The sequence below is a fragment of the Ambystoma mexicanum genome, chromosome 2p (genome assembly GCF_040938575.1).
Source record: "Ambystoma mexicanum isolate Mex_15411 chromosome 2p, UKY_AmexF1_1, whole genome shotgun sequence".
Taxonomy (NCBI): Eukaryota; Metazoa; Chordata; class Amphibia; order Caudata; family Ambystomatidae; genus Ambystoma; species Ambystoma mexicanum.
In genome coordinates this window covers 1328936033-1328962536 of record NC_090923.1, presented here as the reverse complement: position 1 = coordinate 1328962536, position 26504 = coordinate 1328936033, and the positions used below count along the sequence as shown (strand labels likewise).

The 26504-nt window shown below is 43.8% G+C and overlaps 1 protein-coding gene across 4 annotated transcripts in view; it reads right to left on the bottom strand.

Moving 5' to 3' along the window:
* LOC138567460 (voltage-dependent T-type calcium channel subunit alpha-1H-like) overlaps window positions 1-26504 on the bottom strand; it is a 1148189-nt gene that overhangs the window by 268133 nt on the left and 853552 nt on the right. For 3 of the 4 annotated variants that reach the window (XM_069645666.1, XM_069645668.1, XM_069645670.1), the window contains exons 20-23: window positions 23448-23574; window positions 21632-21757; window positions 6919-7008; window positions 3598-3811 (exon numbers count right to left, since the gene is read on the bottom strand). In XM_069645666.1, the coding sequence (XP_069501767.1) occupies window positions 3598-3811; window positions 6919-7008; window positions 21632-21757; window positions 23448-23574 (557 nt within the window). The remainder of the gene's footprint in view (window positions 1-3597; window positions 3812-6918; window positions 7009-21631; window positions 21758-23447; window positions 23575-26504) is intronic. The other variant, XM_069645669.1, reaches the window with a different exon arrangement.

Here is a 26504-nt window from a genome sequence, read left to right as displayed (position 1 = left end):
GTGGCAAGGCTGTAAAATGCCTCTAAACATTGAGATGCAGTCGTTTTTTGTAGGATGCCACCAACATATTTAGTCCCGAACAGCCTTAGGGTAACGTTGTAAGTACGTCCTGCGAGGGATCACAGAAAAACGTAAACAAATGGGCATCATGGGGGGATGTCATCGAACAGCCATTTTGTCAGCTGCACTGATACAAAAACCTCTCAGGTTTGATAGTCATGAACAGATTGCAAACAAAAAGATTCCACAGACACCCACACAGAAATACACACCCCACAAAATACAGTACAACAACACCTGTGCCATCTCCACAACACATCTTTCTGAGTCTGCCAGGTTCTTCCTAATGCAAGGCCTTTTAGGCACCAACATTTAACAGGAAGCCATTGTTTCTTTTCACATTCTATTCTTCCAACACCAAACGTTTTATGAAGATTATTGAAAATGAAATCATTTACATTGACAATATAGAGAATACTTAAATGGATCTGTTTCAAAAAGATTTTCACTGGAGCAAAAGCGGGCATGGCCGTGAGCATCTGAGGTGTACAAGTCAACTCCTGCCTGCTGGATGATTCGCAAGGGCTAAAACAGGGGCCCATCTGAGATCCATGTATTCCTTTTGGAGACACTCACATGTGAAGGTCATCCAAGAGCATGTCTAAGTTGACTCCTTTTTCAGCTTCATCAATCAGTGGTAAGATGCCTGGGCCTGACGTGCACCACCTCATTTGCTTCGGTGCAAATCTTTGTGAATCAGGCGCAGCATTTTGCCCCCTCGCTGTAGTTCAATCAATACGTTAGAATGCTATGCCGCCTAACTGATCATTTTTTGTGTCTTCTAGGCGCACTGTGCCAGATTTGACAAAGGTTTGCATTGAAGCAAATCAGAGATGGCCGTGAGCATGGTGCAAATCTGAGATGTTCACAGTGAGCTCTTAATTTGCACCAGTTCAAGTCTTATTCAATTTGCCCCTTTTGAAGTGAATTCAAGGGAACAAGCTTATGATGATCTGATCACAAAACCTTTTCCCTTTGATTTTTTGGGGTGCCACATTTGGTGTAGAGCTGTCTTGTTAAGGCTGAACTAAATTAATCTTGCAAATGCGACACTTCTTTTTTTTTAGCTATGGCTCTGTCTCCAAATTGTCTTCAGCCTTTGGCTCATAAATTCATTGGATTACAACTAGTATTAGCCCTAGCCAGCATAGTCAACGATGAGGTGTCATGGAAGTCAGACCCCAAAACATCTGGATAGACAAAGGATGCAGACCCCTGCTTTAAGACTTGGATCGGCAAACTTTAGCTCTTCAGATGTTTTGAACTACAACGCCCATTAGCCCATATCAGTATATTCAATGGTAAGGGATTATGGGAGTAATAGTCACACACACTGAGGGAGACGCAAGGTCCGGGTGACTTCTGTAAGACCTGGCATCAGGAGAACAAAGTACCACCAATGCCAGAGGTCACTCGACAACTTTGGATATCACCCAAAGACGCATGTTCATTCAACTGCATGAGTGGATGTTAAAGCCTCCAACCAAGTAGGCGTATCCAAAATGAAAAAGGCAGACCTAATCCTCGAAAAGCAGCAGTTGACATAATCCCATGGCCTCTTTGGGATTGTCTTGGCACTTCTGAGGACCTCTCTGCTAAATGATGCAGAGGTGCCCTTGACTGAGACAAGACCTCCCTCGGCTCCAGCTGACTGGGCAGTAATTGACTCACCGCCCGAACCACATGAATGCAATTCCCCTGTTTGCCCCCTTTGCCCTACAAACAGAATGTCTTTATTTGTAAACACTGCAGCTCTGTTTCAATCCGTCAGTTGCATATTAAGTGAGTCAGGCAAGCTCGACACGCCTGCTCGCTGCTGAGTACCGCATGGAAAACTATTTAACACCCTCAATTGATCATCAAATTGAGGAGTTAAGAGATGCAACTAGTCATCAAATTGAGGGACTGAAATATAAAATACATTCAATCGGGTTAATGAGGGTGAAAGTAAAAGCTGCTCAAAGGAAGCTTGGAGAAAAGGAACCCCTTTTTTCTCAGCAGTGCCTGGATTTGCCGAGTTCACAGTACGCAACCCAGCTTTTCAGCAGGGAATAGACTATGTCGGTAGTGTGATTTGGTCTGAGGTATAGGCAGTTTTCTCAAAGCGTTTCCTTATTCCGAAGCCACATTAACTTTGAAGCCAGTGTCGGCTCGCATTAAAGAACGGATCCACACAGGGCAAGTCATGTGTGTAGAAACTCTCCAAACGCAAAACGAAGCCCGCAAGACCGTGACAAACACAGCGACTCTCGGGGGAAAAAAAAGAGTTCGAAAAAGGTCTGTCAATAAATCACAGAGTCCTTGCGCTTCCAGGGTACATCACACCCTTGCAATTGGTCAAGGCAAATCTACATATTTATTGGGGGATTGTAGAGCTAGCTGTAAATATTTTATCACGCCCAACATGTTTTCTCTTGTGGCTATTGTGCACATTGATCACATTTTTCATGTGTGCGGATTTCATGTTTTGTAGCAAGGAATTCATTAGAAGTAGCCACAGCCGTGGTGCCTGCAGCTGAGCCCACCAGGGCGATTATGAAGGATCACACCCAGAATTGATGAGATGTCAATAATGCCATCAGTTTATTGGGTGCCTGGCTTCAAGCCCTTGACGAACTCAGCTCATTGAACAAATCTCCTACGCTGACGATGTCATCTCGTGGATGGCTTGAGTTATTTCATTGGATGGCTGCACTCATTCCGATCATTGGCAGTGCCGTCTCACTGTTGGAATCAGCTTGTTCCAAGACACCACATTTGATTAGAGGTTATTAACAATATTGCCGCCATTTGATATGATATTGTTTGTGATCTCATATCTGTGACTGCGTTAGAGTGTGTATTTATTTATTTATTTATTTATTTATTTATTCATTTATGCATTTGTTAAGCGCACAAAACCCATAGACATCCAGGCACTGAACTGATGTCGGTTCATTGATGAACTCACTTAATTGATGATCACATTATTGCTGAATTAACTTCATGATGCTATAAATTCCTTCCTGGCGTCAGTTAATTGACGACGTCAAATGGGAAACACACAGGGACCTCTATTCGCTAGTATCGCCATGCAGCAGCTAAGCATTTCACAAGGACCCAATGAAACCAGAGCCCCAAATTGACTGGCTTGCAGCATCTTGCTCAAAAAGGAGATTTCTCTAGGAAGATGCATAGACAGGCCTGGGGCATCTTGAGAATCGGATAGGTCTGGTCATAGGGTGCTAGAAATACAATCTGAACATTATTTTTGCTTGCATTTCCTTATTCATCCTTCAGCTTCTTCACAATCTACTGTAGCAGTCATGCCCACATGCAGCATGGGCCTGGCATGCGGGGGCATGCGCTGGGATTGAAAAGCACTACTGCGTTACCGAATTGCTGTTATCTAACTTATACATATTTATTTTTGTATACATATATTTATGGAGACATAAATATATATATATCGCTCTAATATTGTTTATCTAGGTCGGGCTTATTTTTTTGGAAGCAGGCAAGGCTCAGAAAGATTCTCTTTTAGCATAGTCTACCGACCAGACATGTACATCGCCTTACTCCTGCGCTTTTTCTCCAGGCGGCGTTGGCGTTTCTCCTCCCGGCGTCGCGCCTCCTCAGCCTCCTGATGCTGCCGGCACTTATGGAAGTTCTCCACCACCACCCCGACAAACATGTTGAGAACGAAGAAGCTGACGATGAGCAGGAAGGAGATGAAGTACAGGAGCATCCATGGGTTGTGGTTCCGCACTGGCTGAAAGGGGAGATAACGGAGAGCTGGCGTGAGTGCGTCATCTAACACATAGACCTTCTCCCTCTGTCACTTTAATCCCAAGGTGTGAGATAACAGGACTACTCCAACAATTCTGCCACCTTTTAGTTAACGCCTTAAGTGCTAAGGTTGAGTGTGTTCGTTCTTATTTCCCATAAGAAATCACTGTAGGCTCTGCCCACTCTGCAAGTTAAGTGGTTTTAAAGAAAGATTTTAATAATATAAGCCACATTTCTAAACCATTGGTGCTAGCAATCAATCAGTGCTGAGGTACAGTATTAATTCTCAAAGCAATGTTAGCAATTTCCCAATCAAATCATCAGCCAATGTGCATGGTCTTGCTCTTTGGGGTCAAAGGTCAACTTGGTCAATTTGACGTTTATCATTTTTTAGGTACCCCCCGATTTCCCGGAGCAGATAAATAATGCACAAAAGTCTGTGGGCCCGATATTGGATAATGGAATATTTGCCCGGTTCAAAGTGAATTTTCGAAGCATATTTTTGCTGAGGAAAGTCTGGGCAAAGTCAGCACATAGTCAACTTTGCATGGTTCCATGAATCAGGGTTTGTGTCGGCAGTGCAAAGTCAATTTTCAGCAGCGCAAATTCACTTTGAACCGGGCAAATATTCCATGAATCGGGCCCTGTGTGAGTTGAGAATCATAGCATAATTTGTTATTGCCTGGTAACTTTCTGACACCAGAGTGATGCCCTCACAAACCAGGTGACTTGGATGGAAGTGCGATCGGTGCATAATTATCTAGTATGTTGATTGCGTAGTACCCTCTATGCAAACCTCAGGTGTGAAGGAGCTGTGTAACCAGTGCGTACATCAAGGCGAGGACAGGAGAAAGAAGGTGGAGCATGGGGCATGACCTTTCTGTAAAATGCTGTGATGTTTGGACCACCCTTGGAACTCCAGACATTTGATTGAGTTGGAAATAGGATTCAGGAAAATCCTCACCTACACCTGCAATCCTTTTTGGAAACTGGAAGCTACGCAGGAGACATGTGGTCCCTCTGCCTTACTTATCCACAATACCTTTGTAGTGCTTCCAGGGCCTGCATTGCTAGAAAAGCTTTAGAGAGAGAAGGGGTATGCTAGCAGAGGACCTGGTGGGGCTGTGAGCCGGGGCAACGCTCTGGATGAGCACGAGTGGCACAACCTCCTTGTTATAAAAATGCTACTGGTGTGCAGATAATCCTTGTAGTGGGTGGGGCTTGAATTGACAGAAAAGGGGCGGTCAAGCATGACATAGTAAGTAAGACAAACCAATAGCTCGGGCTGATAGCTCAGGGGCAACGTGCTCGCCTTAGATGCAAGACGATGCGGAGCAACGCAAGTTCGATTCCCGGGTCTGCGCTTAGAAACCTATGGGTATTAAGTGTGTTATAAATAACCAATTCCAATAGCTGGATTTAGACTAGATTATTTGAAAGACTACATAAGAGCTTGAGGACTCGGAGGTGGGAGACTTCATAGAACGGGAAGCAGACCTGGTATCATAATTCAGCCTACTATTGGTGAACCCCCACAAGAATGGGGAACCCTCGAAACGTCTTTATTTGCATCCACTCCATGCCCATCGGTCTAGTATACCTGTGAACCAAGGTCTGAATTCCCAGGGTCTCTGGAGGGAAGTGCCCAATGGTTATGGAGTGTGACCAGGGGGACCTACTATTAAAGTTGAAAGAGGAAAACACTGGAGAAAAAGGAGACCTTGTCTAGTTAGCCTTCAGTGTGGGCTGCACACCCTAATATCCACTAAATGGTTGCATGAAGAGGTATATTCTGTTCCGTGTCATTTATGCTTAATGAGTTAAATTATCCTGCTAAAAGGGGATTCTTGATATTCTTCAATTCCCAAAAATTCATAGTATTTTATTAGTTAAAGAGTAAGTGCAGATGCAAACATTGCCAATGCATTTCGGACCACATTGAGTCCCTCATCAGAGCAAGAAATTCTTATCTTTAATGTACAACAAGCGCAGGTGTGAAGCGCAGGTGTGAAGCGCAGGTGTGATATTCGCTATCTAAAGGCAAATGTGCGTGTCCTGCACGGGGAGATCAGAACGCTGGCCAGCCAGGAAAACACCTCTTTCTGGAACTGGATGTCTGTTTAGCCACCGGAGCAGGGTGGATGTCTGACTGTCTGTAGGATCATAACCATTTCAGTGGGTCTGTTCTCCGGGTGGTCTAAACCAAGTCGCTAAAGGGCCAGGCAGTTGGCAGCTACCGAAGGAGACATGTATGCATGCATTGCAAAGTGGTATTGCATAGCGCAAACAAAGCCATTCCCTTGGCACTATATATCAAATGTGCTTGGTAGGGGGTTAACCCTTCCAACTATCTTGCATCCGTCATTGATTAAATAAAATACAATTTAAAGAAATGTCTGTGAAAGTACGGGCCTATTTTGATTATAAGACTATAATCATATTTAGAACATGTATGATCTAGTATTGGCGTTCATGCACACACGAGCTGTACTACAGTAATCACTGTCCATCATTAGAAAGGGAATGGCATTATTGCAACTGCCAGGCTATCATGCCAGTCTATGAAAAAGAGGACGAGCATACTCGTCCTTGGCACTGAAGGGCACGTTCGCACCTGTAAATGTTGGTGTTATCTATTATTTCTCAAACATATCAGGACTATCCTTAAAATGGATGCCATATTTTTTGCTTCAAACTGGACCACGCATGTTTTACTGAGCTATAATATTATACAGATAATTGTGATTTTTTTTTAGTTCACCTTTCTGCTGCTGGCGGCAAGGTGTCTGACAGGAAGATAGTTTGCTAATATTGTTTCATTGCCAGATCGCCCATTATATTAGCACATTATTTATGCACATTATTGTATGACGTCGATCCAGCTAGGGTGCTGATTCACTGACGATATTACTACGCTTGCTTTTTTGCTCATGAAATGGGTCTGCTGGTGACGTACATTCGCTGATGATGTCATTGCCTTACTGAGGACGACTCATTGGCGATACCAGGTAAACAACAAGCCCCCTTGGAACAGCATTACTATTCATCGAAGGTTACAGCCAAAATGGATACGTTTGAGGGCCTTCATACCTGCAGGTCGATGGCTACCGCATCGAGGCCGTCGTACATGATGTTCACCCAGCCGTCCTTGGACGAGAGAACAAAGAGTGACATCAGCGCCTGCGGGGAGAGAGAGAGAGACATCCATGCTTAGTAGCCCATTCGGATACCCCGCACACCCACACATCTTCCTAATAGACTCCTATTGGACATTGCAAGCCACGCTAATCATGGCGACTTGCTGGATGGATCTTAATTCATTGGCCAGCTCATAGGGTGCGGAGCCACCTCTGGAACAATGCACTCTCAGCACTGCACGTTTATAAGCATATGGGTGAATTGGATACGTTTGATGAGATCTGTGGTCCGTTCCTCGACATGTATGGTTTAACATGGACATGAGCTGAAGACATTACGCTTGGCATTTTGGTTGATGCGCAAGCCCATATATTGGCTGTGGTTTCATTGAATTTCTAAATCACCACTTGACTAGTGGATTAGGGTTTCTGATATGTTGTGCCTATATATTTTCGCCCTCAGGCATGAGGCTTAGAAAACATTGTTTTGACTATTGTATTCTGAAATAAAAAAAACAATCTAAAAAAAAAAGGTAGAGCGACTGGACGATCAGAAGGAGAACCTGATCTACCAGTGATGTGTGACCCAAACCCGAGTGCTTAGCGAAGTCTGTAGTAACTCGTACCCATGCTGTGTTGGTCTAAGTAGAAAACCTAGATCCGGCTGTAGCGGGTCCACTCACTGCAGTGCTGGGTGTTCCACACTGCTGATATATGGCGTGTGAGGATCTGGCTGTAGCGGGTCCACTCACTGCAGTGCTGGGTGTTCCACACTGCTGATATATGGCGTGTGAGGATCTGGCTGTAGCGGATCCACTCACTGCAGTGCTGGGTGTTCCACACTGCTGATATATGGCGTGTGAGGTTGCATGTCTTTATACTGAAACATTTTATAATGAATGAACATGTCTCAAATATTTTATAACGAAAAATGTTATAGTGAATGCATTTTTTTTGTTGGGGGGGTTCTTTTTTGGCACCCCCGCCCCCCAAAACCCTGTTTGCCACCCACAAAAACCCACCCCAACGGTTTCCCAAAAATATGTAACCCTTTAACCCACTCCTAAATACATTCACTATAAAATGTTTCAATATAAAAGATTCGATATATATATGTTGATTCTCTACAGAAGATTCAATATAAACACTGTATACCGGCGCGTGAACGCCTCATCGCCACTTGGAAAGGGAGGCTTGCTAAAAAGGGTGCATTTAACTGAAAATGATGCACTCTTTCATTTGACACCTGTGAATAAAACTCATGCCAACATTTGTAACTGTAATTTAACCAGCTTGACGGCACTCTAGCAACAAATACGCACCACCTGTTCACCGGCCCAAAGGATTAGGTATTTTTTTGTTATCGTCATTTCTTCACGAGAGTTGTTCAAGAAAACATATTTTCACACCTTTAGTTAGGCTACAAAAATAACACGCTGGGGAAAATGCTGCATTCACTGAAGTCCCAGACACTCCTCCAGGAGTGCTCAATTGATGGGCAGAGACAGGGCCGGCATGTCTCCAGCGGTATCCAGTGGTTTTAACGAATAAAAAACAGAGAATGACTTTAATAATGAAACAATAATAACGAAAAAACACAATAAAAAAATAAAGAAAATATATATGGGGGTCGGTTAAGGGGTTAAAACGGGCGGGGAGGGCGTTGTGTTGTGTTTAAAAGCATAGGGAACTGGGGGATTGGGCCCCCAAATAAATGAAAATAATTTCGATAAAAGTTTCGTTGTACAATCATCCTCTGTAATTTACTCACATAGCGCCGTCTCCAGCAGTGTATGTGATGTACCATCTTAGCAACAGGTTTTCTGTCTGTCAATGAAAGGTTTCTACAACTGCAGTGTTTGCATTTTGGTACCCAGTCCTTTAGGTACACAATAGTCATCACATCCTTTTTCAGCGCAGGAAGTAAGTGCAAAGGAATGTACTTACAATACGTATTTATGGAACAAGGGTACAGATAGTATGTTTAGAAAAGGGGATAATTGATTATTTCCAGTGTGCAGTTCAGGACATGTGTTAACGGTGGGCGTTGGAGTTTCCGCCCAAATTTCGAAGATGCAGTGAATGGTTAAAGATTGAAAATAGAAAAATCTGCACTGAAAAAAGGAGTGATAACACGACATGACGTAGTGATACATTTTGGCGGCCACGGAAATAGTATACAGCTGTTTTGTCTCCATTCTCTTGTACGTTGCTTCCTTGGAGCTCTTAGCTGTCATGTTGACATCCTCTCTTCTATGGTGATAGCCACACTTACAGTACCCAGTAAAGTCATTAGCACTACACACATAGTTGTAATTTCTCACAAATTGAAATAACAAAAATGTATAAATGTGCTGCTAAGTTTTTTGTGGATTTAGATCTGCTAATAATCCTTTCTTTTTACTAAGTCCATCTATGTTAACTTTTAGTCTGAATCCATGTTGTTTATTATCTGCTTTTAAGAATCAAATAGTTTTTGGGAGAAAAAACGATTTTTGTGCTATTTTGTCGCAATAAACATTTAAAAAAAAACTGGGAGGCAGCAGAGAGGTATGAAGGAGCATTTCTTTTAAAGCTACCAAATTCGTTTTTCTGGAATTGGAAATAAACCTGGCAGTAAATGTCATTGGTAAATATTGTGACATTTTCTGCTGACAAACAATGTCTTGTGTGAGGGAAATGGGACTATGACAGGGAGATGTAGGGCCAGCCTTAGCTCCTGCAGCACCTGGGGCGAGCAAAAAATATGTGGTGCCCTGTAGCCTGCCCCTTTGTGGTCAAGCAGCAGCACTCTATTTAAGTTCTTAACTCCCTGCTCTCGTGCTGGAGCGGGACGTTAATCACTTCAATAGGGTGCTGATGCTGAAGCAGCATGAGGCAGCCTTTGAAACAATTTCACGGGCACACTTGGTTTTTTTAGCAAAATGATTTGTTCTACTGCAACTATATTTTAGTGGCTAGATTATTAAAACAAGGTACACAAGGAGGTTAATTTGCAAGATTAACCTAGTCACATGCGTTCATCTCTATGGGAAATTAATGTATTTATTCAAAATAGTACTCAGGACATACACAAAGGACTGAAATGATTTGGAAAGAAATACGCTAACACATGGAGACAAAAACAGATTCTTCTAAGGATGGGACACACAGGCGAATCTGACAATTTAAGAGTTACTAGGGTATTTATAGGATTTTTCATAGGGTTGGACAGGATGCAAGGTAACAGAAGGTGTGTGCAGCTTTTTTATATTAGGGAAGGGCGATACTTACAAAGTACACTTGAGTAGGGTAGTTTGGATGGCTGACCAGGTCTCTGGACAGCGGGACAAGGATCTGGTCACTGCGCTGTGGCTGGGCTCTCCTTTAAGGGAATGGTGGTTCAACCAGGGTCTGATCACGGTGGGCAGCAGGGTGCATCAGCTGGGCAAGGACAGGTCTGGTCAGTGGATTCTCCCAAAGGGGTCAGCAGCCTTTCCCACTTTCTCCCTGAATTATTGGGATTTGTGTAGGGTTTAATTCTGGATAAGTGGTTCTGCATAGGTAATTTTGCCTGGATAGGAGGTTCTACCTGGATCTGGATCAGCTACCTCTGGCCTGGCTCTGCAGTCTGGAGTCTTGCAGGGTGAATGTTGAATGTCTGGATCGCTGGATGTTTGAATGTTGGATATTTGAATGTCCTGACTCTCTCTATGCTTCCTCCTTTTATAAGCAGGATGACATCAGAGGATTTTTACTATGTGGGCGGAAATAATCTGGACATACCTCTTGACTTAGGTCAGGCTATTCCTGTTGCCACCTCCCACCAAGCTGATTGGACTGAAGGAAGTGACCTCACATTTTATGACCCCTTTTGTTCCACAAGCCACAATTGTCACAAAAGGAGTTATGGAATACAACTTCATATTTTCAATAAATCCCCTATTTCACAAGAAATATTCCTGTTCAAATGCCAAGTCTGTGCGATATTGCCTCGCCCTTCTGGCAATCTTTCGCAATTTTTATGGAAAACATTTTATCAAAAATCCTACAAATAGATACACCTAAGCCTAACAATGTCAGGCATATTTCCATCGCATTTCATAACTGTACCATTTATGCTTTCCCCAGAAATGCCTTTTAACTGTCGTTCGTGCCCACCACATGTCAGGAAAACCCACATGGTCTTATTTTAATGGTGCAGAAATTACATTAATGCTGTCATAATTTCACATTACTTCTTATTTAGAGTACTGAAATAAATGTCTTAATATAAAAAGTTCTTTCAAGTCCTATGGATGACATTTGTCACTGTTGGGTGGATCTTGAAATCTCCACAGACAGCCTGCCCCCTCTGTGTCAGTCCTGAACAACAGGGTTACCATAGCACCCTTTGATTCTGCAAATCAAGCTGAGGAGAGGTGTCAAAAGGAATTCTCACTTCTCTGTGAAAGTGCGGATTCCCCTTGCTCTATTGTCACTTGCTGGGGAAATTCCAGCCAGTCTGACGAGGTCCCAAATTTTCGCACTTTGGCCCTTTCATAGTTTGCGGAGAGGATTCCTTTCCAGGGAAGGTTTGGTGCCTTTGAATTGCCTTCCTAGGCCAACTTATTCTGCTGTTTTAAAACCCTTTTTTTCCTTTCTTTCTTTCACAGAAAAGTATTTTTGTGAATAAATATAATATACACTTAAACCACCCCAGATCCTCACATAAAATACAGTTTCTGTGCGAGTATTTGGGATGATTTGACATTTTAGCTTTCAAAGTGTAATTTCACTGCTTTTGCAAAAAAACACATTTACATGTGTTCATTTTACATGAGGATTTCACTAGATGCTGTTTCGTTGGCATACATTTTCTGAAAGGCCTTGACAGATCAGATCAGTTTCAGAGCACAGAAAGATGCTGGAAATAGTTTTCTTTGTAATTGACGCTTAGCCAGGGAGAAAGAGCTTTCTTTTGAAGTGCTCTGCATGGGTTAATTTGTTGCAAAAGTGAATGCTGGCTGTGCAGACTGAAATTAATTTCTCTGCTCTTCACAGATTTTACATGATAAACAATGCCGTTCTATATATGGACAGGGCTGTGTTGAATTAGAACAAAACTGTGTGAGGTCTGCAATGAAAGTAGCACCAGCGCGATGTCATTTTAAATGCAGATAATTTCTGGGCGCAGCCTCGGGTTTTCAAATGACAGAATCAGTGCAGAGCCATTCTGCATTATTATAATTTTTTTTGACTGACATGAATAAATAACAGTGCCGCCATTCTTGTGGCTATGTTCCATCTCACTCCATATGTGCTCAGCAGACAAAGCGCAGTCATTATTTCTGTAACTGCTCAAATGCAGTTTTTTGATGTAAGGGAATATGTGCTCAGCAGACACAGCGCAGCCATTGTTTTTGTAACTGCTAAATGCAGTTTTGTGATGCAGGGATTTCAGTGGGGCTGGTAAATGTACTCCACAATAGTAAACCAACAACTGCAACCGAGAGGCTAGCAAACCTGGTGACTACAGTTCACCAAAACAAGGGCATTTTCAAAATATATTTGCAGACAGCCTGCTAGGACAATATATTGTGAACCATTAGCAATTCTGAAAACATGTTCCAGCAAGGGAAACATGCTGATATGGGAGGCAGGGGTCAAGTTTACAGTTAGCTGAGAGGTGACATTTTGTGCAGTGTCAGGACCCTTGTGCAGCAAAATGGATTTTGTCAGAGGAAGACTTGAGGTGCTTTCATTAAGACAATCCTGGCATGATCTTTCCCTGGGCCCTTTTGCAGGGGCAGCAGTGGCAAGATGCAGTGCAACGATGGTGACTATTAACGAGCTTTGAAAGGGTTGCTCAGGCTAAAATCACCTCTACGCCGGGACTAGAATTTATGGACAGAACATGCGATTAGCAATCCGCTTGGTAATTGCATCTACATTTCATTCAGAATGACACCCGAAAGATCAACTGAGACCAGTGGCTGAAAACATTTTAGGGGAAGGCCAATATACACACATGTTTCAGAAGTTGATACTAGACAGCTTTTAAAACTTCTTTTTTGCTTCAGCTGACTGTCACTGCTGTCCTCTCCTACTTATGCAGCTGCATTTGGGTCAACAATCAGGCTGGTTGTTCATTGTGCAGTGTTGGAAGAGCTTATGCAGATGTCCTTGGGTGTAGAGATCAACGCTGAGATGGTTTGTATCAATGGAGGTCACTGTACCAGACTTGGCCTGCAGAGGGCAACAGCAACAGGAGGCATCATCTCTGGGATAAAGGTGATAGCTCTATGCTACACTTGTAGAAGGAGAAACAATGACAGGTCTCTAAGCTTCATCTCTACAGGGAATCCAGTAGCCTGTCCAATGAGATCACCCCGATAGCCCTTGGCCATTGGATCAAACCACCAGCACCTCATTTGCCTGGTGAGAAAAACAACTTTCCAAGCTTCACTTGCCCATGAAAGGGTCATTACAGCCTTTGTCTGTAGGGCATACCAGTGCTAGACCTAGACTGTACAACAAGACAATCATTGCACTCCTTGTATACAAGGGAAGCCAACCACTGCAGACCTCACTTGATGTCAAATTCATTATTTGAAGCTTTTGTTTGTATGGGAATTCAACTACTGAATCCCTTTCCTCTGGAATTAAGACAACAAGTACAGAGATCATCTGTAGTAGTAGTCGAGTGCCCTTACAGGCTTTCCTAGTCGAAGGCGAAAGCCACTTAATTCCTCGCCTTTGTTGGGAAATTCCAATCCTAGCTTCAACTGTAGGGGAGACCAGAACGACTGTAGTTGCCTTTAGAAGGCTAACTATATAGCCCTTTCCTGTGGAGTACTACAACGGGTACTGGCGTGCAGTAGGAGACAGCTGTTCGAGAACTCACTTACAGGAATACCTCTCAAGCTTTTGAGTCACAATGGCAGGAGAAAATACAGGATTTTGTTTTTGGCGGGTAAGATCCCATTTCAATCTATGGACTGGCAACAGGTTTGGTAGGTGAGTGAAATAACTCCATGGCAGGTCACACCCAGGGACTTAATTTTAAAGATGTTGAGTAATAAATGTTGAATAATAAATGTCATGACAAAGTAAGCAATGGCTAGACTGACTGCACCAAAAGGCCATTATAGCCAGGTAATGACAGATATCAACTTGGCTTTGCCCGAAAATACCAGTAAGACATGCACAGTCAATAAGGATGTGGCAACAATGCTCCGGTTATCCCTAGTCTCCCAGGGCCTTACACATACATACACACATGCATCCCCTTTCACCCACCAGTCACTCACCCATACATCCCCTCTCACATTCATTCAAACTGCATTCACAACACAGGCACACACCCAACCCCCACCCAGAACATTGAAACACACACTACCACATTCATACTCATTCACAGACCAGTCACTCACATCCACTCATTGCATTATCTACACAGGCACACACCCACCCAACAAGAACATTCAAAAACACACCATCACATTCATACTCATTCACCCACCACTCACTCACTCACTCACTCACTCACTCACTCACTCACTCACTCACTCACTCACTCACTCACTCACTCACTCACTCACTCACTCACACCTTATCTTACATCCAGTCATTGCATTCCCTACACAGGCACACACCCACAACATTCAAAAACACACCATCACATTCCTACAGATTCAGCCACCAGTCACTCACTCACTCACTCACTCACTCACTCACTCACTCACTCACTCACTCACTCACTCACTCACTCACTCACTCACTCACTCACTCACACCTTATTTTATTTGTTTATTTGTATTGCGCCGGTAAGTCGCAAGTCTCGGGGCGCATCAACATGGACACAAGGTATGATAACAATTACCACGAGACAAGACTCAACGTACAATTACAGATGGGAGGTCTGTTGAGAGTAGGGGATCAGTTGAAAATATGGGTCTTCACTAGTTTACGGAAGCGCAAGTAGTTGGCTTCCCTTCTTATAGTGACAGGGAGGGTGTTCCATAGGCCGGCGGCTAAGATAGGGAAAGATTTCCCTAAGCCAAATTTGCGCTTGTGAGTGGCTACTGTGATCATTCCTTGATCTGAAGATCTGAGCGTGCGATTGGGTGCATACAGGTGGATTTTGGTTTTTAGGTACTGGTGCTTTCCCATTGATGTATGTGTGAACCAGGGTCAGGGCCTTAAATTGAACTCTATCTTCAATTTTGAGCCAGTGTAGCTCTCTTGTGGATTCATTGATGTGGTTGGATTTGATTTTTTTCTTTATGATCCCCACTGCATTATTCTGTATAACCTGATAGCTGTGGAGGCATTTTCTATTAGACCCTAGCATCAGTGCATTGCCGTAGTCCAGGCAGGATAGAATTGTCGCCCTAGCAATAGTGGCAGAGTTACCCTCGGTCAGATAGGGCCTAATGGCTTTTCGAAGTCTGAGGTAGTAGGCACATGTTTTCTTTATGTATTGGGCTTGTGCTTCAATCGCCAGGGAAGATTAAAACATCAGTCCTACGGTCTTGACTTTGCTGAGAACCTGCATTTCGGTGTTTTCTATCTGAAATGAGCTGTATTCGGGAGAGTGTGTGGCTCTGGCCTGGTGGGATCTGAGTACCATTAACTCCGTTTTCTTGCCGTTAGGGCACATCCAATTTGTGTCCATCCATAGTTCTATGATGGTACAGACCTTGAGAAGTTGTTTATTGTCCTTCTTGTGATCTCCACTAAGTTCAATCACCAGCTCAGTATCATCAGCGTAGTTGGTGAAAAAAGTGTCAATGCGATCTAGTACAAGCCAATGGTATCTAATGGTGACATACTGGCCCCTTGTGGGACACCACAGAGGATTTCCTTTTCTGCAGAGAATTTATCTCCCCAGTGAACCCGTGAGATCCTGTTTTTAAGTAACAACATTATCCACCCTATTGCTTCTACCGAGCAATTGGCTGTTTTTTTTAATGCGGTTTTGAGGAGGTTGTGGTCCAGCAGATCGAATGCTGCACTAAGGTCAAGTAGGATGAGGAGCCCCGCTTTCCCCCTGGCCATAATGCTTAGCATTTTAGTTTGGAGATCAAGCATGGCTGTCTCGGTGCTGTGTGCTGGTCTGAATCCCGATTGTTGGTGGTGATGGGATTCTGAGGCTTGCACGTGTGCTTGGAGTTGTGAGGTGGATACTTTATCTATGATCTACAGTATGAAGTTACAGTTTGTGATGGGCATGAGGTTGTTGGGGTGTCTGGGGTCCAGATTCAGTTTCTTGACCATAGGGGTTACCCTAACCTTTTTTATGTCTTGTGGTACTCTCTGATCCCTAAAGATGTGTTAATAATTTTGGTCAGTATCAGGGCAAAGATTACTGGGTGCTCCAGTATCATTTTTGGGCGTAGGATATTTTTCGGCACAGGTGGTCGGTTTTATGGAGGCAAGTGTGTTTATCATGTCCTCAGGAGTGATGTCTGAGAACTTGAAAACTTTGATGTTGTTGATAGCCTCTTCTGTTGGAAGGACCGCATCTCTTTGTTTTTTTGCTTCAGATTTGCTGATCAAGTCTCTAGCTTTGGAGATTTTCTGAAAGAAGGCATTTTGGGTGTTGTCACACTCCTCTTGGGATGGAGTTAAAGGGGGGGCGATTGCTCTGGGTTTTTCAATGGATTTCAGGATGTTAAAGAGTTTGCTGGTGGCGTTGTCTACAGTAGAGATTTGATTACATCCACTCATTGCATTCTCTTCACAGGTACACATCCACCCAGAACATTGAAAACTCACCATCACATTCATATTCATTCACCCACCACTCACTCACACCTTCTCTTACATCCACGGATTGCATTCTCTACACAGGCACACACCCACCCACATAGGACATTCAAAAACACACATCACATTCATACTCATTCATCTACCAGTCACTCACTCACACCTTCTTTTACATCCAATCATTGCATTCTCTACACACTGGCACACATAGGACATTCAAAAACACACATCACATTCATACTCATTCACCCACCAGTCACTCACACCTTCTCTCGGCATTCTCTACACAAGCACCCACCCACAACATTCAAAAACACACCATCACATTCATACTCATTCACCTCCCAGTCACTCACTCATACCTTCTCTTACATCCGATCATTGCAATCTCTACACAGGCACACACCCACCCGCCCAGAACATTAAAAAGCACACATCACATTCATACTCATTCACCCACCAGTCACGTCTTCTCGCACATCACTCATTGCATTCTCCACACAGGCACACACCCACCCACCAAGAACATTCAAATATCATTTTCATACACATTCAAACATCAGTCACTCACACCTTCTCTTACATCCACTCAATGCATTCTCTACACAGACACACAGCCACACACCCAGAACATTCAAAAACATACCATAACATTCATCCACCAGTCACTCACTCACATCTTCTCTTTCATCCACGCATTGCATTCTCTACACAGGCACACACCAACCACCCAGAACATTCGAAAGCACACCATCACATTCATACTCATTCACCCACCACTCACTCACTCACTCACTCACTCACTCACTCACTCACTCACTCACTCACTCACTCACACCTTCTCTCACATCCATTCATTGCATTCTCTAAACAGGCACACACCCACCCACCTAAGACATTCAAAAACACACCATCACATTCATACTCATTCACCCACCAGTCATTCACTCACTCACTCACTCGCTCACTCACTCACTCACTCACTCACTCACTCACTCACACCTTCTCTTACATCCAGTCATTGCATTCCCTACACAGGCACACACCCACCCACGTAGGACATTCAAAAACACACCATCACATTCATACTCATTCACCCACCAGTCACTCACTCACACCTTCTTTTACATCTGCTCATTGCATTCTCTAAACAGGCACACACCCACCCACCCAGAACATTAAAAGGCACACCATCACATTCATATGCATTCACACACTAGTCAGGCACTCACTCACTCACTCACTCACTCACTCACTCACTCACTCACTCACTCACTCACTCACTCACACCTTCTCTTACATCCACTAATTGCATTCTCTAGACAAACACACACCCACCCGCCCAGAACATTAAAAAACACACATCACATCACTTCTCATTCACACACCAGTCACTCACACCTTCTCTTACATCCACTCATTGCATTCTCTACACAGGCACACACCCACCCAGCCAGAACATTCAAAAGCACATCATCACATTCATACTCATTCATCCGCCCCCCACCACCCAGTCACTCACACCTTCATTGACATCCACTCATTGTATTCTCTAGACAGGCACACAACGACCCACCCGCCCAGAACATTCAAAAACACACATGACATCACTTCTCATTCACCCACCATTCACTCAATCACACCTTCTCTTACATCCACTCGTTACTTTCTCTAGACAGGCACACACCCACCCAGAATATTGAAAAGCACACCATCACATTCATACTCATTCACCCACCTGTCATTCACACCTTCTCTGATATCCAATCATTGCATTATCTACACAGGCACACACCCACCCACATCATTCAAAAACACACCATCACATTCATACTTATTCACCCACCTGTCACTCACTCACACCTTCTCTCACATCCACTCATTGCATACTCTACACAGGCACACAGCCACCCACCCACTCAGAACATTCAAAACACACATCAAATTACTTCTCATTCACCCACCATTCAGATACATTCCTCTGTCACACACTTCACACATGCAAAATACACATCATATTTTTTTTAAAGCCTCCTTACCTTTTTCTTGCAGCTTCAGTCCGTCCTTCCAGGCCACCCTTGGCCCCTCTGTGTTGCTCACAAACAGAACCCAGGAAGCTGCGAGAGCTTCCTGGTTCCTGTATGTGAGCTGCAAGGAGAGCTGAACCTGGCAAGAGACATGTGCCAGATCTGGTGGTGGGGAGCCCCAACACCACAAAGGACCCTGCTAACCTAGGAGCTTCTGTCCTCAGGGGTCACAGTTGCGATCCCTGGTCACCCCCAAATTACATCCCTGGTCACACCTGCCAAAAGCATGTGAGTTGAGCATCATGCCCATAGGAGGAGCACACTTTTTGAGGCCTTGTTGAATGAAAGAAGCAACCACTGCAGAATTTGCATGTGAAAGAAGACAATCACTATAGAGTTTATGCATGGAAAGATGCAGCTGCTACGTGCCTTGTGTCATAAACCCCTTCGGACGCTGGTCAAATGAAATGTTTTCCTTCTATACTCTGTATGCAACATCACTGCTCCATTAGGGACCACAAAGCCCATAATCCTCTGCATTTAGTGACCTCATCACGCCTTGCGAACCGACCACCAATGGTGCTCAATGCTCAGGCCGGAGACATGCAAATCCGTAAGAGCATATGCAACTTGAGTGCAGTGCTTCTCCTATGTTTTGTCCTGGCCTTTTGTATCCTCTGTGTGTCACGGCTCCTGTTCTGGTCACTGATCATGTGGTTCTGATTTATTGGATGCTCTTGTCCACGGCCTGCTTCCTTGATTACATGTTTGGCTCTCACTGCTATTGTGGTTTTAGTGTTCCTGTTTTACTATAATTAGACTGCTATTGCATTAGCCCTTAAACATGTTGCCCAGGATGCCCTTGATTTTCCCAGGCTTAGGTTGGTCTTCATGATGCTCTTCCTGTTTATTCCTGTTTCTTGTACTGCTACTGGCTATCATACTAAGTATTCTGCCTACCTGAACTCACTTTTGACCTGATTTTAGTTCTGTCGTCCTTGGAGTATTCCTTAGTAGCTCTGTGGAACTCCACACCCTGATGTTTTTGTGTGTGTTCTAATACCCAAATGCCTGCAATTGAACTCATTTTAGGATTTCTGGAATCTGCGAATCTATCTACTCCTTCTTGGATTCCGGGATTTCGTGAACCAATACAACCATTCTTGGATCGCTAGATTCTGCAAACTCGGTCTTGTAACTTTCTTCCCTTAGCTTGCTTTGGGTGTGAATGAGGGTTTGCATCCACCTCTGTGACTCACGCTCTCTACTGGGTGCTTGGTGGGAGGGCAAGGCACTGTGTTCTCATAGGTGGAGGTGGAACCATAACCTTGTATTAAACTGTCTACATTTAAATTCCCACTGGTCTTCTAACACATCACCAGGACGGTGTAGTCTGGAGGACAGTTTTGCTGCTCTCCTGGGGCCAACGTCATCGCACATACAGGTCTGACACCTTGCCTGTAGGAGAGGGGAACCATTGAAGGCCACATGTGTAGGAGGCAACAGCTACTTCCCACGGAAGTAGATAAGCATGTCATGAAAAGGTGTTAGAGTCAGTATTGCATGCAAGAGGAGGAAAGGCTAATGGGACGCACCAGGGGAAGAAATTAGGATTTCAACACCTGTTTGGCCTGTAATGGGTGGTTCGATGTTTGCGTGTCATTCTTGTACTTTGTACTCAAAGAAACAGGACTGAAGGATGGATACAGGTTGAGTGTAGTAATGAAGGACGCTTGATCCTCTAAGAAATCCACATGAAAGAAGGATGGATACAGGTTGAGTGTAGTAATGAAGGACGCTTGATCCTCTAAGAAATCCACATGAAAGGTAGCACAGATCCTTCAAAAAAGCAGAGTGTTTACAACCGGTTACACGCATGCGGGTAATCTCAAACTGACCAGACTCAGTGGAAACTGAGCTTGATGTGTAGAAGGTGGTTTAAGAGGTCACACGTCTTAATTATCTCGAGCTTCTTAGGTCTGACTGCTTTGTAAACACTCTAGGGCCTGATTACAAGTTACCATAACTGCACGAGTCATGGCCAAACCTTCAGTTATTCTCCATTCTGGAGTCCCATAGTACCCTATGGGGAAGTGCCATATTAGCCACATGCAGGATTGCTGAACGTGGTAAAAACTGGATGCGCTACTGCTTTTGTGTGGTGGTAATTACCTCTGCACAAAAGCAAGCAGGAATAAAGAATTACGGAGGCTAAACTTGTATTTTGAAGTGGTGGTAAAACACGCCGTGTTCAGAAATACAATTTTTAAGCCTGACTGCTTTGTAAACACTATACAAAGGGTCACATTTTTGGAACTTTTACTGCGGTGCAAAGTGAATTTGCACTGGTACAAAAGTGGTGCAAAGTGACTTTGCACTGCAAAAATACACTTTGCGCTGCTCTGGATGTGAATATCTTCCCTACTATGTAGCGGGTAAAACCCATGTCTGTAAGATTATCTGTCGCAGCGCCTTGATGTTGATGGGAGAACCAAAGTCCAGATCTTTGGCGTGGCTCAAACAAATGTTGGAATGATGTTGGAATGCTGGAATGCGTCTAGATACCTCCGGGTTTGGGGCGCTATATAAAATAAATAAATAAATAAAAAAAAAAAAATAAATGCCACTTCGATCTTGGGCATCGTTGGGCTTCTGCGTATACTGTGTTAATTCACGCCACCTGTGTGATAAAAGATGCTTAAATCTTATTGGACTTGACTTATCCAATTCTGGCAACAATCAACTCTGTGACCACAAATAGTGTAGACATTATTTGAGCCAGGCTACATTTCCTACTCGCTTTTTCGCATACTTGTGCTTCTAAAGGAGAATAAAGCCACCCAGAGGGGTAAAGCTGGGCAATAGCAAGCTCGCACTGTTAGGTCAAAAGGAAGGTGTCCCACGTACCTGACCCAAGTTGTCGAAATTGTATTTCCGCCTGACCCACTTGTATCGAGCTTGGATGCAGTCAGATTTGTTGGTGACGTTCTTGGTGTCCAGTCCTTCACAATAGTAAAATTTACCCTTAAAAAGCTGAAATGAGAAAGCAAGGAAGGAACATGGTGTGACTCAGATGAAATGAAGAGGCTGAAAGCGGTACAATGCACACAACGGCATGGAACCGCAGAACAGTGACATTTCAGACCTTAAGACAAGATTTGCTCCCACTTCCTGCATTAACTTTTCTGGAAAAACACCTTTGGCACTAATAACAACAGTGACGAAACCATCTCAACTCACAGAACTGTGCACCTTTTGAAAACGTTGAAGAACCTGTTTCATTTGTTCTGCTATTGAATGAAATGATGCCTGAAGTTGAACATAATCTCTAAAATGTCCCTCAAACAACGCCCACTGTTTTCACAAAGAATGGAGAGGTGTTGTTGGGTGGAATGGGGAAGGAATGTGCGTGGACAAACAAATGCCACAACATACGTTATCAAGGTTCCAGGGAAAAGGAAGAAGTCTGGAATATTGAACAAGCCAAGCACATTTTTCAAATGTCCGCCCATCGCGGAGTACAACTTCTGCGCTTACAAATGAATTCTCGCGCATTTGCGCTCAAGTGCAAATATCTGATTGACTTGGCTTTTGTAATGTGACAAGATCATGCTTTCAATTTGAAAATAAAGATACAACTTTATCAACAGCTATGGATAGTGAACTCTGAAGACTTTGTGGAGCAGAGTGGAGAGCATGGGTACCAATGGATCAAGAAAATACAGTGGGCTTATCAGAGATGCCACATTAAAATATCGGTTTAGAGAAATAGACCGCCCTTCACAAAAGCTGGCATGCAAGATGAAAGCATGACTCATTGGCAGGCCTAAATCTGTGGGGTGCCCAGTGATTTCATTGCCGAATATTCACCACAAACCCATTGTTCAGTGCCGAATAGCCAAGGCCAAGAATTTATCCCATGATCCATAATTAAAAAAAAAGAAAATGTATAGATAGTTAGGGAGGGAAGTGGAATTGAGTGTTAATGGGAGTGGCTGGGGGTCCACCACCCCATTTATGTTGCTACTCTGAATTTCAAAATTATAAAGATGTAAACATGCAAATCTTGGGGTTGAAGAAAACCATGGGTAAACCACATGGAATCATCTGTGGAGGAGAATCCATCATTTCCTACCCGGCTACACAAACTCAAACCCTTACAGATCAATCCATGGTAGTAAGTATCCACACTATATGCTTGGTGTCCATAATTGCAAACATTCTGCATTGTGTTATAACTATCTGCATAAGACGATGAGCCACTGAAGAGGTCAATGCCTACCTGGGACACGGTTTGCCACTGGGTTCAAATATGGTCAAAAGCACATTTATTCTCGCAAACATCAAAGACTTTAGATCAATTGCACTGATTTAGATGTTTGTCATCCCCGCAAGCTTTTTCTGAAATGGGGAGGCCTACCCCAGTATCAGTGCCCATCTCTTCCTCTGCATCTTGCAACACTTCAGCCAAGCTATAATTAGTTTTGGTGACTTTCCCAGACTTGGCAGTAATGTGTATTGCCACTTTTTGGCGCGCGCCTGCAGTATCTTCTTTTTCCCCACCTCAGGCAAATGCTGAACCCTTGCATTTTTGAGTTGGAGACAATTTAAAAATGTTTCAGTTACTCAAGGATATCCTCTCAAATTTCTACTGGTTACCACTTTATTACGGGCTCGTAAGACTGATCAGCATTCCGTCATACATGCAGCAGGGAGATCTTACCTGAACCCCTAAAATACCAAAGATGATGAAGAAAGCACAGCAGATGAGGACGATATTCCCAATGGGTCTCAGAGATGATATCAGGGTCTCCACTACTAGCTTGAGGCCCGGAGCACGGCTGATGACCCTGCAACAAATAAGCCAAAAGATGTCCATTATATACATATTGTTCAGACAAGGCTCACTCTTAAAAAGACCGAAAAGTTTTTTCAGCTGTTTTAGATTTTCAGTCAATAGAAAATATATTGTATTTGTATTTGTATTTACTTTGTTTATATAGCGCTTTAATCCTAAGCACTTTACATTATAACAAGAAGATACATAGAAATTTATAAGAGTAGAAGCAATTTACAAGACATGAATCAAATCAATAAAACAGTAAGTAGAGCAATTAACCTGTGAGGGTTAGTAAGGGAAGGAGGGGGGTGAGGAAGGCAAAGGAGGAGGGAAACAGAAAGGGCATTAGGGTGAAGATGTAAGGAGGGAGAGGTAAGGGTAAGGGGAAAAGGAGCGGGTAGGGAGAGGTGAGTAGGGGAAGACGTAAGGGAAGAGAGAGAGAAATGAGAGGGGGGTAAAGGGTATCAGGGTGGGGAATGGAGAAGGAGAGATTTCGAGGAGGCACGTAAGGAGGAAAAGTTGGGGATGGAGCGGATAGAGAGAGGTAAGGAGTTCCAGTGCAGGGGGCCTAGGAGCTGAAAGGAGCGGGGACGGGAGGAGGCACATGGTGGAAGTGGGGATGGTGAGAAGAAAGAGATCAGCAGATCGAAGGGAGCGGGAAGGGGTGTAGAAAGAAAGGAGAGAGGAGAGATAAAGGGGAGCTAGATCAAGAAGAAATTTAAAGACGAGACAGAGGAAATGAAATTTAAGTTGGGATGCATTATATTATACTGGTTGGTGTACAGCCTTTATATCGAATCCTGTATATCGAATCCCCATATATCGAATCTTTAATCTTGAAAACCTTTATATTGAATGTATTTAGGGTGGGTTAAAGGGTTAAATTTTTTTGGGAAACGGTCGGGATGGGTTTTTAGGGGTGGGAAACGGGGGTTCGGGCACCCTCCCCCCTAAAAAAATGCATTCACTATAAAGGTTTTCAAGATAAAAGATTTGATATATGAGCATTCGATATACATTCCATCGATATAAAGATATGTAACCATATTGTTTATCCGTGGAGGCTACATTTTCTTAGCCGTATTAACGCAACCCTTTAACTATTCATGATATCAGGCAGCGACTTCTAAAGTGCACAGAATGTCCTTAGCGATGGCACTGTAATGTGTGCATTTGACTCTTGTGAAGGAGCTGTACTGTAAGTGCTGTAAGCACTAAAAACACCAAGGGACAGATTCTCAAACGTTTTTTCGGAGCAGGTGGGAAGATGCTCGAGTGCAATTCAGTTGCGCCAAAATGTAGCAGCCTAATTCACAAAGAGTGCATCTTAGATGCGCTCATTCAGATGCCCTGTTCCGCTTTTCATATTTGCACAAATAATGGGGAGTTTCTGGGCTTTTCAAAGCACATTCCTAATTCACATATTGGAAAGGTCTTCAAAATGCCCAGAAACGAGGGTCATTCCCCTGCGACTTTTGAAACAGGAGTAAGGGGAGTCATATGTAATGACAGTGTCATTTCTGACCCTATCAAGATTTTCTTTTGAAGAGTGACAGCCGTGGGTTAAACAGTGGCTGTCACACTAGCATTTCCGTTCTCCAAACAAGGATGAAATGTGTTTATAGTCATTTCACAGAGAAAGTTCTGTAACTGCCCATCTCGGTGAAGTGTGCTCTCCCAGCATTCCTTGCAAGTACTGTCAGTTCATCCTGCTCAGTCGAGTGACTGTGCAGTTCAAGCACTTTGCTCATTCATTCTGTGGGCTCTCAGATGAGGTTAGCATTTGAGCTAATTGTTATAGCGGTTTGTGACACTGACACCTTTGCATTGAAAACTGGGGAGGGGTCCACTACTTTCACAGAATACATAAACAAAATTGATAGTTTCTAGAGAATGTATTGTCAAGTCATTTAATGTAAAATGTAATATATTGCAACTCAGCCATTTTGCTGACCTCACTGGGTGTGGCCTTGCAAGAAACGAGGGATGGCTTGTTAGTTGGTTAGAGGAGAAGCCAGTTGTGCATCCTGTGGTGTTAATGCTCGGAGGTCCTGAGTGGGTAGCGGCAGAGACACTTCAGTGTGAGTGTGTGTGTGTGTGTGTTTCATCCCAAGGGGAGAGCTCGCCGGCCATCAGATGGTGCTAGCGCTGTGAGGATCTTGCTAGCTGCTAGGGTGGGGGTCTGTGTGTGTGACGGGGATTTAGATGGGAGCAGTGGCATTGCTCAGTTCACGCGACATGTTTGTAGGAAGTTTTCTGCTGTGTGTGAAGGTTGCTTGTGGAGTAATGTAAGGGGCAGAGAGAGATATGGAGATGCCATTCTTATCTCTGTTTACACTAAATACACTTAAGCCTGGCATCCGGAAAACTGTGAGGCTCTGTCCTAGACCTCAGAGACACTGGGCCTCATTCTGACCATGCCGGTCCAGAGACAAGGGTGCTGATAAGCTTACCGGCGTCGTGGTTTCCGGACCTGCATATTACAGGTCTGCCTGCCGGAGCCGCCGTGCCGGACAGGTCAGATCCTGCCGGGCACAGAGGCCAGGGTAGGCAGACCCGTCACGGAAGCACCAGCACGATTACAGCTGGACCCGTAATGGGGCCCACAGCGCCGGCAAATTCAACACTTTGGGGTGCCATTGTTTTCCTATAAATGGATTTAAGTGGCCTCGATTGGACTGCCAATGCTGGGCCACTGCCCACAGCTTATTTGACATTATTTTGACAGTGGCCACCATGAGGTCTAATAGCAGTGCTGTGGCGTGGCACAGGGCAGGACTATCAAGACCCAGCTACACTGTGGAAGCAGCGGTGCGGTAGAATATATGAACCGATACAAGGGTCAGAATGACCAATACAGCAGTCCCATTGTAAACCACAAGTGCACAGGCATTTAAAATTCAAGCAGTAAATAACAAAAAACTCTGACATATTTGTAAT